General features: G+C 50.9%; 1 protein-coding gene across 8 annotated transcripts in view; it reads right to left on the bottom strand.

Annotated features, from left to right (window-relative positions):
* The window catches only part of DPF3 (double PHD fingers 3), a 252,461-nt gene that overhangs the window by 160,792 nt on the left and 78,040 nt on the right, over positions 1 to 13,629 (bottom strand). Inside the window, exon 1 of one of the 8 annotated variants that reach the window (XR_013331772.1) lies at positions 7,305 to 7,592. The exons of 3 other annotated variants lie outside the window; for them this stretch is intronic. Coding sequence is in view for 3 of the 5 variants with exons in the window: in XM_077750837.1 (XP_077606963.1) it covers positions 7,305 to 7,528 (224 nt within the window). In the remaining 2 variants the exon portion in view is untranslated. Of the gene's footprint in view, positions 1 to 7,304; positions 7,616 to 7,929; positions 8,087 to 8,801; positions 8,825 to 13,629 lie in introns of those variants that run through there. 4 more of the 8 variants (XM_077750842.1, XM_077750844.1, XM_077750837.1 and 1 more) reach the window with 4 other exon arrangements.

Genomic DNA, 13,629 nt, shown 5'->3' with positions numbered 1-13,629 from the left:
CCCAACCCCTGGTTTACAACCTAAGTCTTAAATGATGAAAAGACTCCGCCCTTGGAAGGAAAGAAAATAGAATGGGAGGCTGAGAGTCCCACAGCTCAAGTAGAGCGTTTCCCAATTATCCCAGCTTGGTACAACTTAATAAAAACCCATAAATACAGTTAATAATAAGGAAAACAAGCACTAGCTCACCCTACCTATTTAATAATTATTGTTAACTACAGCATGCAAAACTCATTGCTGGAAATTACTTTTTTTTTCTAGCCTCTCTCGAAAGCCCTTTTTTATTAGAAAACCCTGTTGTCCAACAGGCGAAACATGATTCCTACGGTGGCAGAGGCCTCGTTGCCTCCTGTTGAGTGAAAATGGGGACATTGAAAGTATTGTCCCCTCCCTGGGGTTCCCCCTGTCAAACAGGATGGTGCCGAAGTCCTCCATGGCCTCTCGTTCCAAGTAACATTATTAGGAACCATGAGGCACAGGAGAGGCTCTTGTTCAGGCTTCTTCTGCTCCCACTGCCCCCCTGTCCCCCTCATCCCCTCTCTCCTCTTCAGAATGTAATCAGAGGTAGCATAAGGTTCATAGATGCATCCCAGCCCTTGGCTACTTGGTAAGGACATGCTACCATGCCCTGGAGTGGAGGGATGGGGCTTGGCCCCTGATAGGCCCTTGTGGGAATCATGGGTGGACCGCAGTTCCAAGTCAAAGTTAGAACTTGGTCACTGTGGAACTTCAGCAAGTCTCTCCACCCCTCTGGGCCCCAGGCTCCCATCTCTTAAATGGAGACAATTACCTTCACATCTTCCAAATGACGGAAATATGCACAGAGCCATATCAAGGGGTGAGGTAAGCCGGCCACACAGCACCCGGAGTCCAATATCACCACGATTAAAACATCATCAGAATTATGGAAGTTAGAGAAGCTTATATTTATCAGCATTATCTCAGGCAGAGAACTTTGATAAATAGCACCGTTTTGCATGGCACAGTCCCAGTTCACATCAAGGTGCAGGCATCATTATTAATAACTCCTGCTTTGCCTCTCAAAAGTGCCCTTGCTTGGCTGGTAAATGATAAAGTCACTCTACTGATAAGCTGTTGGGGGTCAGAGAGAGGTAAGGGCCCCTCCACCCCAAACATGGTCAGTGAAGGCAGTAAATGGGTTTCTAAGAAGCCACATCCAGTTGGGTCAAGAGTTGGGGTGCAGGCCTGGGACCAGAACTGAGTAACTCAGGACAACACAGAAGAGACCTGCCCTCCTCTAGTTGTGCCCCATCAGGCTTCTGGCTCTCTTTATGGTTGTTAAACAAATACTTAGAGAATGTCAGCCAAAGTGTGAGCTCCCTTGAGAGGCCCACCGACTTGGAGAAAAGAAGGGGCTTTGGAAAGTGCTATATATGAGCAGGAGACTTGCCAACAAGTGCCTACTACCTGCCTGCTGTGCTGAGCCCCCGACCTTCCTCCTCTTCATCTCCAGGACCAGGTATGGGCTTGGCCCTTCCTGGAGCCTGACGCTGACCCAACAGAACCCAGTAAGCACTCATTCTGGTGACCTGGATGCAGGGGAAGCTAGGCTCTTCCTTCTGTTCTTCGAAACTCTTCCCCACAGGGCTGCACCTCTGTGCCTCTCCCACCAATCCTGCTAAGTGCAAAGGCGCAGGTGGGTGTGCTATGCTCTGGGACCTCCATCATTTGGAGTGAAAAGAAGGGTCCGGAAGAGCCAACTTGAGCTGTAGATCGAGGCCTGTAGGGGAGGAAGGCCAGACAGGCAGCTGATCAGAGGAAAGGCAACAAAGAAGAAAGAGGAGGGGGAAGGAAGAGGTGGGGGACAGGAGTCAATATCAGTGGAGGGAGGGCGGCCTCTAGCACATGCCCCACAGCCATCAATATCTCTTCTCAGGACAGGTTATCTGGGGAATTTATGCTCTCTAATAATTACCTTGCAGAGAGTTCCACTTATCTTACCACAAGAATCTGCCAGTTGCCAGACACACAGGGTTCTGGTTAATTCCATCTACCCTGCCATCCACCTCTACCTCGTCTTCCCAGCTCCCCAAGTTCTGTGCTCTGACATCTAACCTCTCCCCTTGTCTCTCTGGCCTAGAGGAAGTTGAAGAAAGAAGAGTGTCAAACACTTGCAGCAGATTTAAGGGCCCATAGAAGCTGACAGAGGGACTTGGAGGGCTCTCCCTTACTGACAGATATGAGAGGTAAGGGGGCCCGGCCTGGGGATGTGCACATGGCTATCAACGGCTACATGGCAAGGGCAGAAGCATTGATGTGATTGTTTTCATCTTCACCTGATGCTATCAAATCCGGTTAACATTAATTTTATTTTCTTGTTTCCACAACCCTCCTCAGAGCCTTCTCTTCCCTCCTCTAGCCCTTGATGATGCTCCCACGAACAACGGTCAGGCCGCTTTCTCAATAACCATCCTATGCTGCCCTGGGTGGCTGGGATCCCTTTGAACACAAGTCTCAAACTCAACTGCGAGCTCCTTGCAGACAGAGCCCTTGGCTCATGGCTCTGGCACCAGGGCTGCCCCTGAGCCTCAGCAATGACAATACCACCAGCTAGCCCTTGTGGTGGGCCAGGCTCCCTTCTAAATGCATTAGAAAGAATAGTGCATTTCATCTTTGCAGTAACCCCATGAGGGAGACGCTATTACTGTCCCCTCTAACCCAGATGAGGACACTCAGCTCCAATCAGAGGCCCAGGCCCACATGGGGAACAGCCAAGTCAGGATTTGAACCTGGCGTTCTCATCTCAGAGCCTAGACTCTTCAACACTATGTTCTGCACCACCTCGGCAGTAAATGTCTGCTGATCCATTGAAACCTCTTTTACCACACCTACCCACTTATTTATGCCACGCTGTTCTAAAAGAATAATTTTAAAAAATATTTTAATGTTTATTTACTTTTGAGAAAGAGAGACAGAGATAGAGCATGAGCAGGAGAGGGGCAGAGAGAGGGAGACACAGACTCTGAAAGCAGGCTCCAGGGTCCGAGCTGTCAGCACAGAGCCTGAGGCAGGGCTCAAACTCACGAACTGTGAGATCATGACCTGAGCCGAAGTCAGGTGTTTAACCAACTGAGCCACCCAGGAACCCCTAAGAGAATAATTTTTGTTACAGTAATAATAACACAAGCCAACAATGCAGGGTCCTTGAGCATGTATAGGTGCCAGTCACAGGCTAAGACCTTTCCACTTAGTCCTCACGCCCACCCTAGAGGCAGCTGCTATTACCAGCTGGCGACTCCACTCGCCAAGCCACCTCTCTGCCCCAGAAACACCAGCCTCAGGGCCTTGGCACCTGCGGGGCCCTGTCCAGGCACATTCCCCTCATCTCTCCAGGGTGCTGCTTGTGCTCTGTGGGCTCTGTGCACCCCCGCCTCCTTGAGGCCTTCCCCGAACTCCTTCTGTACAGCACTTGCTCTTTCTTTACCTACCCTTCCCCCCACCAACCCCCTGGTTGTACTTTGCCAACCACCAAAACTCATTTTATTAATCTTTACTTACTACCTGTCTCTCCACACTAGATACAGAAGCTCCCTGGGAGACAGACTGGTCTAGTTTGTTCACCTCTGCATTCCCAGTGACTAGGGGTACCTGGCATACGGTAGTTGGATAAATAATACCCCCACTGGGCCTTACACAGTACTCATGGCCGGCTCAGCTGGACACTCTGTCAAAGCCCTCTATCTACCCTATCTCCACTCACCCAGTTCCAGTGTCCCAGCCATCTTGCGGAGTACTTTAGTATTTCATGGTACCCCACTACAAGGTTGAAAATAGTAACTTTATCGTTCCGTCACAGATGAGGAAACAGGCTTAGAGAGGTGAAACACCTGGCTCAAGACCACACCGAAGTAGGGTAAAATCAGTCCCCATTCTGCCTGCCTCCCTGAGGCCATGATATTAATCATTCTGCCACAGAGCCTCTGGCTGGGTGTCCTGGGTAACTCACCTCTCTTCACCCATGTACCCCTAAATACCCCCCGCCTTCCTTCTCCCCTAGCCCTTGCTTCCCTGGGCCAATTCTCTTCCGCTGGCCCTTCCAGGCATTCTCTCTCCACCACTCTTCTCCCAGCCCTGTGCCCCCAGGAGCATGTCCCACATGGTCAGCCACTTGCCATCTCCCCTCTGCTTCTACAGCCTGGGTCAACGGTGAATGCCAGCAGCAGGTCAGAGGGAAGAAAGAGAGCAAGATGAGGCATTTACTCCCTGAGCCACTTCCTTGATGGGTCTACCAAAGGTCACAGCCCCCATCAGGCAGCCCTCTCCATACGGCTCCCCTCTCCCCTTGACCTAGCCCCCAGGGTACCACGATATCTTACCTCGTACATTCCCCTGCCCACACTTCTATAAATAGCCATCTTATTAGACACACCTCAGTTTACTCCATGGGAATCTGCTGCCTTCTGCTGGAACTCTGGCTCTCTACCACACAAATGCCACCTGGCCTCTCTGCCCCCTCCCCCCCACCCCCCACTGTCACTGCCCCCTGCCCTGCCCCCTGCCCCTTGCAGCTGCCCCTGCCAGGCTCTTCTCCACTGCCTGCGTTGTTGTCTTCCTCCAAGACCTATAAATAAATGCTGACTTGCTGGCTTGAAGGTTTGCCCTGGCAGCCTGCACTCTTTGCCTGAGCTTCACCAGCCCCTTTGCTAACCACCGAAGCAACACCGGGGAAAGAGGGAAACACTAGGGAGGTTCTCTAAGCACACGAGAAGCTGTCCACCCATGACTAGAATGACAACAGAGGTCATCAGGTCCAATTCGCTAGGATCAGGCTTGTCCCATGCAGGGTGTTGGAAGATTTTATAGGCGATGTGCTGTTAGCGCAAACAAAGCTGACATCACCGCCTCAATAATCGTCATACAATTTGTCAGGCAGCTGCTTTGTGCCAGGTACCGTACTCAACCACCATCGGTGCTTTATATTAACAGATGAGGAAACTAAAGTTCACAGAGGATGGGAATTTAACCGAAGCCACAGAGCTACTCAGGGGCAGAGCTGGGATTAGAGCACAGCTCAGCCCAAACCCGCAGACTTCTTTTCCCACCGGTCCACAGTGCCTGACAGCCAGTCCCTTTCTTCTGCAGGAGAGCCACATGCTCAAAGCCGGGCAGGCAGCTCGGAGACACTCGCCACCTGTGACCAGAAGAGGGTCAGGTGGATGGGGTGTGGGGTAGGAAAAAGAGTGTGGAGCGCTCCATGCCGCCTGCAGTCACTGTGTCCAAGGGGCATGGCGTCACTTGGCCACAGCAGGCACTACCCAGCCCAGGGGCCTGGAACATGCCCCCACTGCTCCTTCCTGCACAGCCAGCGGGGAGCCATGCGCTTGTCCTTGGGCACACACCAGCATGTCAACAAAACACGCCTGCGGGCCCTAGCCCAGGACAGTCACAAGGAAACTCTGAAGGGCAGGGCAGAGGGACCAGGCGGCGACAAAAAGGGAGGAAGGCTTCCTGCTACAGGACCTGGAGCTGAGCTGTGTTTCCTCAAGTGCTCCCTACAGCCAAAATTTATGTTCCCCTTAACACAATTCAAGGACTAAGGGGTTTTGTTTTGTCTTTTCTGGAAGGCAATGGAAAAAAGAAAAAAAAAACAAATTTCTTGTGTCAGTATTGTTGCAGACAAACATCGTCACTCATGAGGATGCGAGCGCGCGCGCACACACACACACACACACACACACACACACACCAGCTCTGGCATCACACAGCCCCAAACAGCCTTCACTTCAGTACTGGCTCTCCTGGGCTCCCAGAGAAACCAGCTCTGCACAGCCTCCTGACCTCGGTCCACATGACTGCTGGCCGGCTCTCCCTCCCTGGAATAACAAAGCACTCCCAGGACCCGGCAGCAGTGACACCTGCTTCTGCAGACCATCCCACCCCCACCAAGCTCGGGTGTCGCCGCAGCCCTGATGTGTCCTGACAGGATGAGCTCCAATTAGCAGAGGCCATTTCCAGCACTCCAGCATGAGAGGGGGCCCGAATTGCCAGAGCTGTCCTGAACCTCCTCTCCCCCAGCACCTCCAAATCTGAGATCACTCATGGGACATCTCTAGGTGAATGGCTTCTTACAGCACTGCACGGACTGGAAAGCATCCAGAACAAAGAGTGTCCTTTAAAAGAAAACAAAGACAAAAGCAAAATAAGGCTGAACTACAAAACTGAGTTCCGTCCTAAAATCTGTGCAGTCCTGGAATCTGAGGGCTCTCGCTCCAATCAAAAACACTCTCTATCCCTCCCATTGAACGCCAAAAACTGAATCTCTCCTAAAGATAGGAGGTCAGCAAACATGATTAGACCCAATTAATGTATGGAGAAACTGAGAACGAAAGAAGGAAAATCAATAGAATTTCCTTGCTCTGACCACTGCTACAAATGAAGTAATAACTTGAGAGGGATCTGAAGAAGGAAACCAAAAGTGTCAGACAGCAGCCGGGGGGCAATTTAACAAAGCTGCAGCAGCGCGTAGGAACCGGCCAGGCAAAGACCGCGAGGGCTGGAAAGACATTGCTGGGGATGGCAGGAGGGGGAGACAGCTGGGGTCACTTGCCTTCCATTCATTACATAGCATGAGGCTCATCAGTGGTAAATTCTCGTCTCTCTCACAAAAGCAAGACATAAAAGAAAGCAAAAGGGAAGAAGCATCCGCACAAGCTGCCATATATTAGGGACACTGGCAATTTCTAGACAGGCAAAGGCCATAGGGGACCCCTGCCGCTTCACACCGAGTGTACGTCTATCATCACGCCCCTCCTCCCCATCTCTCTGGTCCGTGCTCAGGGAGGGAAGAAAGGAAATTTTCAAGCCTGCACCCATCGTCCACCCTGGATCACCAGCTGGGCCATTTGGAGCATCCAAAGGTGGGGTGTGGGAAGCCCCAGGGGAAAGGGACATCTCCAGAGATCACCATCCCCACCTCCTGCTCGGCGCCCGGGGCTCCACTGGATAGAAGACACCGACAAATTCAGCAAGAATTTAGCCAGGCCTACCCACAAGTCCAGATGGGAGATGTTAAGTGAGATAGACAGTTCTATACTATTTTTACCTGCAGGAGTAAATTCCTTGCTGTCGACCTGGGGTTTCTCGCAGCCCCTCTGTCTACCCTGCTGCCCCTGGTTGAGGTTCATAAAGGTGCTCCTGGCCTGAGTGACAGTCATTCACTCATTTAGCCAGTAAATGTTTAAGGAGCGCCTGGTCTGTGCCACAGCACACCTGCGACGGGCAGCACACCATGTAAGTGAGCAGCAAGGGAGCTGGGTTTGAGTCCTGGCTCCTCATTCACTTACTGTCTGATCCGCAGACCTCTCTGAGGCTCACTTCCCTCATCTGCAAAGTGGGGGCGATTACAGGACCCTCCTCCTCCTCCTCGGATCGCTGAGAACCGATGATATAACCTCACCATGAGTGAGTAGTCAACAGTGGCTGCTGTTACTGTGACACGGGGTCCCACCTTCCACTCGCTGCTACCATCAGTGGTAGAAAAACACGGCTCATGAGTTAACTCCCACATAGGATCGTCTGTTCCACTGGCTTCTCTGTCCACGGAGACAGAGCAGAATGCATTAAAAAATAAAATAGCTCAATGGCATCGGCTCAGATTGGCCCCCCACCCCCACCAATCAGCTGTCTAGCGAGCAGGGTCAGTGGTCAGAAGCACAACCACGAGTGTGTGGATAGTTCAGTACAAAACCACCCTCCCCCGCAGAAACCTAACTCTAGCACAGACTTGCCCAGTAGTGGGTGGAGGGCACCTATCCCCTTTGTTTAAAGGGCACTGGGTCATAAAGGAAGAGGAGTCAGCTGCAACTTTAGAATATTCAACAGGCCGTGCGGGAAGGCGGTGTGTTGGGCTCGTACTGCTCCTGCAACAAATTACCACAAACCTGATGGCTTCAAACAACACAAACTTACTATCTTACAGTTCTGGAGGTCAGAAGTCCGAAATGAGTTGCAGAGGGCTAAAATCAAGGTGTTGGCAGGGATGCTTTCCTTCCGGAAGCTCTAGGGGAGAATGCGTTCGCTTGTGTTTCCCAGCTTCTAGAGGCTGCGTGCATTCCTTGCCTTGGTGGTCCCTTACCTCCACTGTTATCACTTGGACTTCCGCTTCTATCATCGTATGGCTGCCTCTGACTCTGACCTTCCTGCCTCCCTCTTATAAGGACCCTGTGATTACATTGGACCCACCCATAGACTCCAGGATAATCTCCCCAGCTCGAAGTCCTTGATTTAATCATGTCTGCAAAGTCCCTTTTACCTTGTAAGGTAATGTTTTTATAGACTCCAGGCATTAGGATGCAGACATCTTGGAGGGGCTCCTATTCTGTCTACCTAAGGTGGGTTCTGCTGAAAAATGCACTCGACGGTGCAATTGTAGGAATGTAGGAAATGGTGACGGACTGTAGGAAATAAGGTTCTGCCCTTCACTCAAGAATACTGAAAACATCTTGCTTTGCAGCAAAAATCTAATTAAAGTACCAAGTGTATGGTGCCTAAGAGACATGTCTATGTGAACTTCTATTTCCCCAACTGAAATACTACCTTTGCAGTGTCCTTGTATCATAAGGAATAAAGGGGAAAATGCACCCAGAATCCTTCACTCCACACTAGTATGTGGCCACCTACGAGCTGCCCACTACTTCCGTTAGCCCATTACTTTGGTTCTATCAGGCCCAGTGACTAACTAAACCAGCTTGATATGAACTACTTGTCAGTCGGCAAATACTAGCAAAGCCCTGTCAGGCCCGAGGAATCAGAGGGGCTGCCTCAGCCCAATGCAGACTGACCTTTTCATGCCGAGGTCTGAGGGGCCCCCACAGAGACACCCAAAGATCTGGATTTATGATCAGAATTTCCTAGGCCAGACATGGTCCAGGGACAGGGATCTGTTTACTTTCTGCAGAAAGAAGACAAGTGTGAGACCCAAGCAATTTTCCACAAACCCAGTCTCCATTCCCCTACACGGCTTCTCCTGCAAACCATGATGTTATTTTTAACCGTATCGTGATCACTCTGGGCTATGGGCTGTAGTCAACAATTCCCAACATGAATCTCTCTACCTTCCCATCTTGTAGATGGGTGAACTGAGGCAGTTACCAAAGGAACAAGGATTTTATCTTACAACAACATTGTGCGTCATTTGCTTTTATCACCGAAGTATCTCAGGTGAGGTTAAAAAAAGAAAGAGAGCTTTAGAATTCGAATCTCAGATCTCAAGCTAATTAGCTGTGTGACTGTGGGAAAATTGCATAACTTATCTGAACATCCCTTTCTTTATCTGTAAAATGACACAGGAAAATCAGCCTCTCGCAGTGATTGCATGGATTAAACATCACATACAACCCTGAGCATGTAGGATTTGGGGAGCACTGACTGTGTCTCAGGCACTATGCTAAGCACTGCATGTATATTAATTCATTTAATTATTACAACAACTCTGTGAGACGGGTCTTATCATTTCCATTTTCCCAGAATGTAGGCCTCTGGAGGGCAGGGCTATTTCCTGCATCTTCAGCCCTAACTCAAATACACTGTAATAAATGCAATGTAGAAGCACTGTTGCTGAGAAAAAAAACTGAGAGATCAGTGGAGAATGGAATCACTCTGGAAGGTTTCAGAAAGGTGGAATCTGGAAGGTAGGCAGAATTAGAGAAAAGGAGGAAGGAGAGAGGGCAGATCTTCCCACGGGGGTAAGGCGAGGTGGAGAAGTGACAGGTAAGGCATGTAGGAGACAGGACTAAGCGTGGCACATGGATAGGAGACAGTAAAACTACTCTTAATGACCCTATCTACATCTATGAGACATATATGAAAAGAAAATGGCCCTTCCCTATCAACCTCACTGGATTGTTCTAGCAAATGAGATAGGGGGTGAAGGTTCTTGGATGCTTTCCACCATCAGCGATTCTACGTTCCCTATACTTTCCATTATAGGGAAATGAGTTGTATTTATCCATAGTTTCTAGTGGTTTTATAAATATGTCCTTTTACGTGCTTCATTTGCCCTTTTCCTAGTTTCCTTTTAACATTCTGCTCTCTGGTAGATATTTCCAACAACAACAAAACTCCAAGGTACGAAACAGTTAAAAGCCATCCTTGATGGTGAGGAAAAAAACTGTTGCTCAATCCTAAGAGAGCTGGTATTTCTGGCACTAAGGAATACATGTGACTGAGGTCAGACCTGATCTGCCTGATTTACTCTCTGAGACCAAAGTTCCAATGGAGACCTCTGGGTCCCCACTAGGCCACAACAGGGGGCTGCCAGCGGCAGAGAATAAAGCCTGGTCTGCCCAGGGTGGGAAGTCAGAGGCTCCACAGCAGAAGTACGGCTCTGCCGGGCCTGGGTTCCCGCCTTGGGCCAAGTCGTGGGATCCGTGCAGCCGAGCTCCGAGCCCAGGTCGGCAGAGCTGAGAGGGAGCCCTTCACGCCGGCAGCTCCTCCTCCAGCAGCAGAATGTGGCGGGAAGTTCACGGAGGGCTCTGCACACTTCGGGCCTCTCCTGGGTTCCTGTCATGCCCCAAACAACAAAAACTTTGAAAGTCTCCACTCTGGACAGAGCATTCAACTTCCTTATACCCGAGCATCTCGAGAGTGAGCAGGCAGCAGTGAACGGCCGCCTTGGCCCACCCGGCACTGTGCTCCCCGAATCCTGGGCACAGGGGAAGGGGGTCAGGCGTCAGGGGCAGCTACTACTCAAATGGGTAGGAAGGACAGAAACGGGGGGCGAGGGGCAGCCCGGGTCACGCGCGGGGTCCTGGGTCTTGCTTTCCAGTGCTAGTCCAGTCCTTCCGCCAGCCCCTCCCCCTGTGGAGGTCACAGGTTTGTCTGCCTCCCGGCCGCCCCTCCCCCTCCCTGCAGTAACAATACCTCCATTTTCCTCTCCCCCACCGCCAGTTGAGTAAAATCAGTCCCACTCCATCCTGCAACTTTCCAGACAGGCTTGTGACTCCGGGAGAAAGCCACCTCCCCGGCCCGAGTGAGGGAAACTCAGGTCCATCCTAGAGTCTCTGTGGCAATGCGGGCGGTGCTTTCTTTTCGCTCCGTGTGGAAACGCTGATAAAAACGTTTACCTGAAAGCTGCTGGGAGACCCCCAGGCAGCAGGCCTGTCTGCAGAGGAGGCCCATGAGAGGGAAGCAGAACTGAGAGGAAAGGGGAGAAGGAGGGGGTTCGGATGACCTTGCTGAGCCCTTAGACCTGGTCCCAGGTGAAGCAGACGCACTCCTGAACTTCCTGTTACAGGAGCCCGGATGTTCCTCTGTGTGCTCCAGCAGGGTGACTTGGAGTTCTTGTCATTTGCAACCTGAAAAAACCCTGACTGATGCACACTTCAGAGTTTGATTTTACCAGCAAATTCTACACAATGCTGAAGAGGAACTGCCCACCCCCACTACCACCACATACACGCACAGCTCTGGGCTTCTCAAATGCTACCCAAATGCTTTTGAGATAAAGATGGTCATCAGATGCCACATATCCAACCTGAGTGTGGGGCAGGCAGGGAATGTTGGAGACGGCAGCTCAGCGAACTGTGGCTTGCCATAGTCCCCACCATTCCCTATGGTCTCCCATCAAGTGCATTTTCCTCATTCCCTTTACCTGCCTGGTCCCTTTAAGTACATAAATTTGTCATCCCTTAGAAATGGATGGCTGAAAGGATGGATGGGTAGAGGATCATTTGATCATTCAATGGATAAACCAGTGGACAGATGAGTGGATGGGCAGACACCAAGTGGTTATGTATTTGCAAGCTGAGCCTGCCTACAAACAGGCACAACACAAATAATGACATGCAGTCAGGGACTATTTGACAATACGGGAAAGAAAATAGCCACAGACTTAACTTCCGTGTGGCTTCGGTCTCTGGAATCAGGGAGATGACTCTCTGGGTAGCACTCACCCCACTGTCGTTCTCCTCCCCGCCCCCCCCAAGCCAAGATGGTTCCCACAATCCCACTGACAGTGCAGCACAGGGAGAAACCATTCCTGCATTCGCAGGCAGCTGCCTCAGAAGAAAACCTGGTCTGAGGAAGTGGCCTCCCCCTCAGTCCCCAGCAACTACTCAGATCTGGACACCAGCCACAGAAACAGAAAGAGCTGCAGAGAATGCAGGCAGTGTTTTGGTGCCTGGACTTGGGGTAATCGTCAGCAGTGTCCACAAATGTATCCACGAGGCTCACCCCAGGTGGCTCAAAGAACTGAGAAAAAAGTAGAAAGACAGTGACAGTGGAGCTCAGAGCCTCAGCCACCAGGCTAGAGGCATCGGCACGACTTTGGGGAGGTAGTTGGTGATTCACATAGAACCATGCTGTGAACTATTCACTGTGGTTGGGTGTGCTCACGGTTCAGGCAACTGCTGGCTTTGGAAACTACACAGCATTCACTCCACTGTGAACCGTGTTCCCCTTTCATTGTCTTTGTGAAGTCATCACAAAGTTCTGAGCGTAAGAATCCCTCTTTTCCTGGGTCAGACCAGGAAAGCAGCACTCATGCTGAGTGGCACCTGGGCCAGGCCTGTTCATGCTGGGTATGTCACCCCAGGCGCGAGGCACGAAACACACGATGTGAGGGCTCTGCATCTCATCTATCCATCGAGCCAGGAAATGAATGCGTAGAACAGTGGGAGAAAATAGAGCTGCACACATAAATACTCCAAGGGCATAAAAGAAGGGTAGCTGCTGAGGGGGTAAGAAGTACTAGCTTCCTCAGGAATAATCCTTCCTGGTAGATACCCTCCCTGCCCAGCATCCACTTTCCAGGTGACTCAGTCCCAGAGCTGAGGAAACAAAAGTGTGGAACAAGCCATGGAAAAATAGACTCCCATTGAGGAGCAAAGAAGGCACCACTAGGGGCGCCTGAGTGACTTAGTCGGTTAAGCGGCCGACTTCGGCTCAGGTCATGATCTCACGGTTCGTGAGTTCAAGCCCTATGTTGGGCTCAGTGCTGACAGCTCAGAGCCTGGACCCTGCTTCAGATTCTGTGTCTCCCTCTCTCTGCCCCTCCCCTGCTCACATTCTGTCTGTCTGTCAAAAAAAAAAAAAAAACCACACATTAAAAAAATTCTTTTTAAAAACAAGGCACCAACAAATGTGAGTACCAGCGAGCAAATGGTCTCTTCCCTGTTGCTGACAGAACAGCATGGCATGCAGGACTGTCATCAGCCCTTGGAACACCACAAAAGACACGATACCACAAAAGACTGACGCATGGTCTCTCCCCTTAACATGCTTACATTTGAGAGAGGCCACAGGACCCATGAGTATATAGTCATAATAAACTGCAGACACCCCAGAGTCAAGAGTCCTGGGTTCTCGTCCTGCTCTGCAGCTTTGGGCTTGAAGCCCACCACTGAGTTTTCTGGGCTTCAGTTTCCTTGCCGGCAATTGAGACCCCTCACAGCTCAAAGGTGTGAGCTCCTGGCTCCCAGATGAGCTCATCTTCAAGGGGCTGCCCAGTGTTCAGACACCACACTTCGGGAGAGACATGGAGACATTCATGTTTAGAATCAGCTCCTGGGAGCAGAGGGAAAGACGCTGAGCCCTGAACCCCTCCTGGCAGCCCACAGGTCAATGCCCCCAAGCAGCCCAAGACTGAGACACACTTTTTAAATTTTGTTA

Source organism: Crocuta crocuta, unplaced genomic scaffold, assembly GCF_008692635.1.
Source record: "Crocuta crocuta isolate KB4526 unplaced genomic scaffold, BGI_CrCroc_1.0 scaffold186, whole genome shotgun sequence".
Lineage (NCBI taxonomy): Eukaryota > Metazoa > Chordata > Mammalia > Carnivora > Hyaenidae > Crocuta > Crocuta crocuta.
This window is presented reverse-complemented; position numbering and strand designations above follow the sequence as displayed.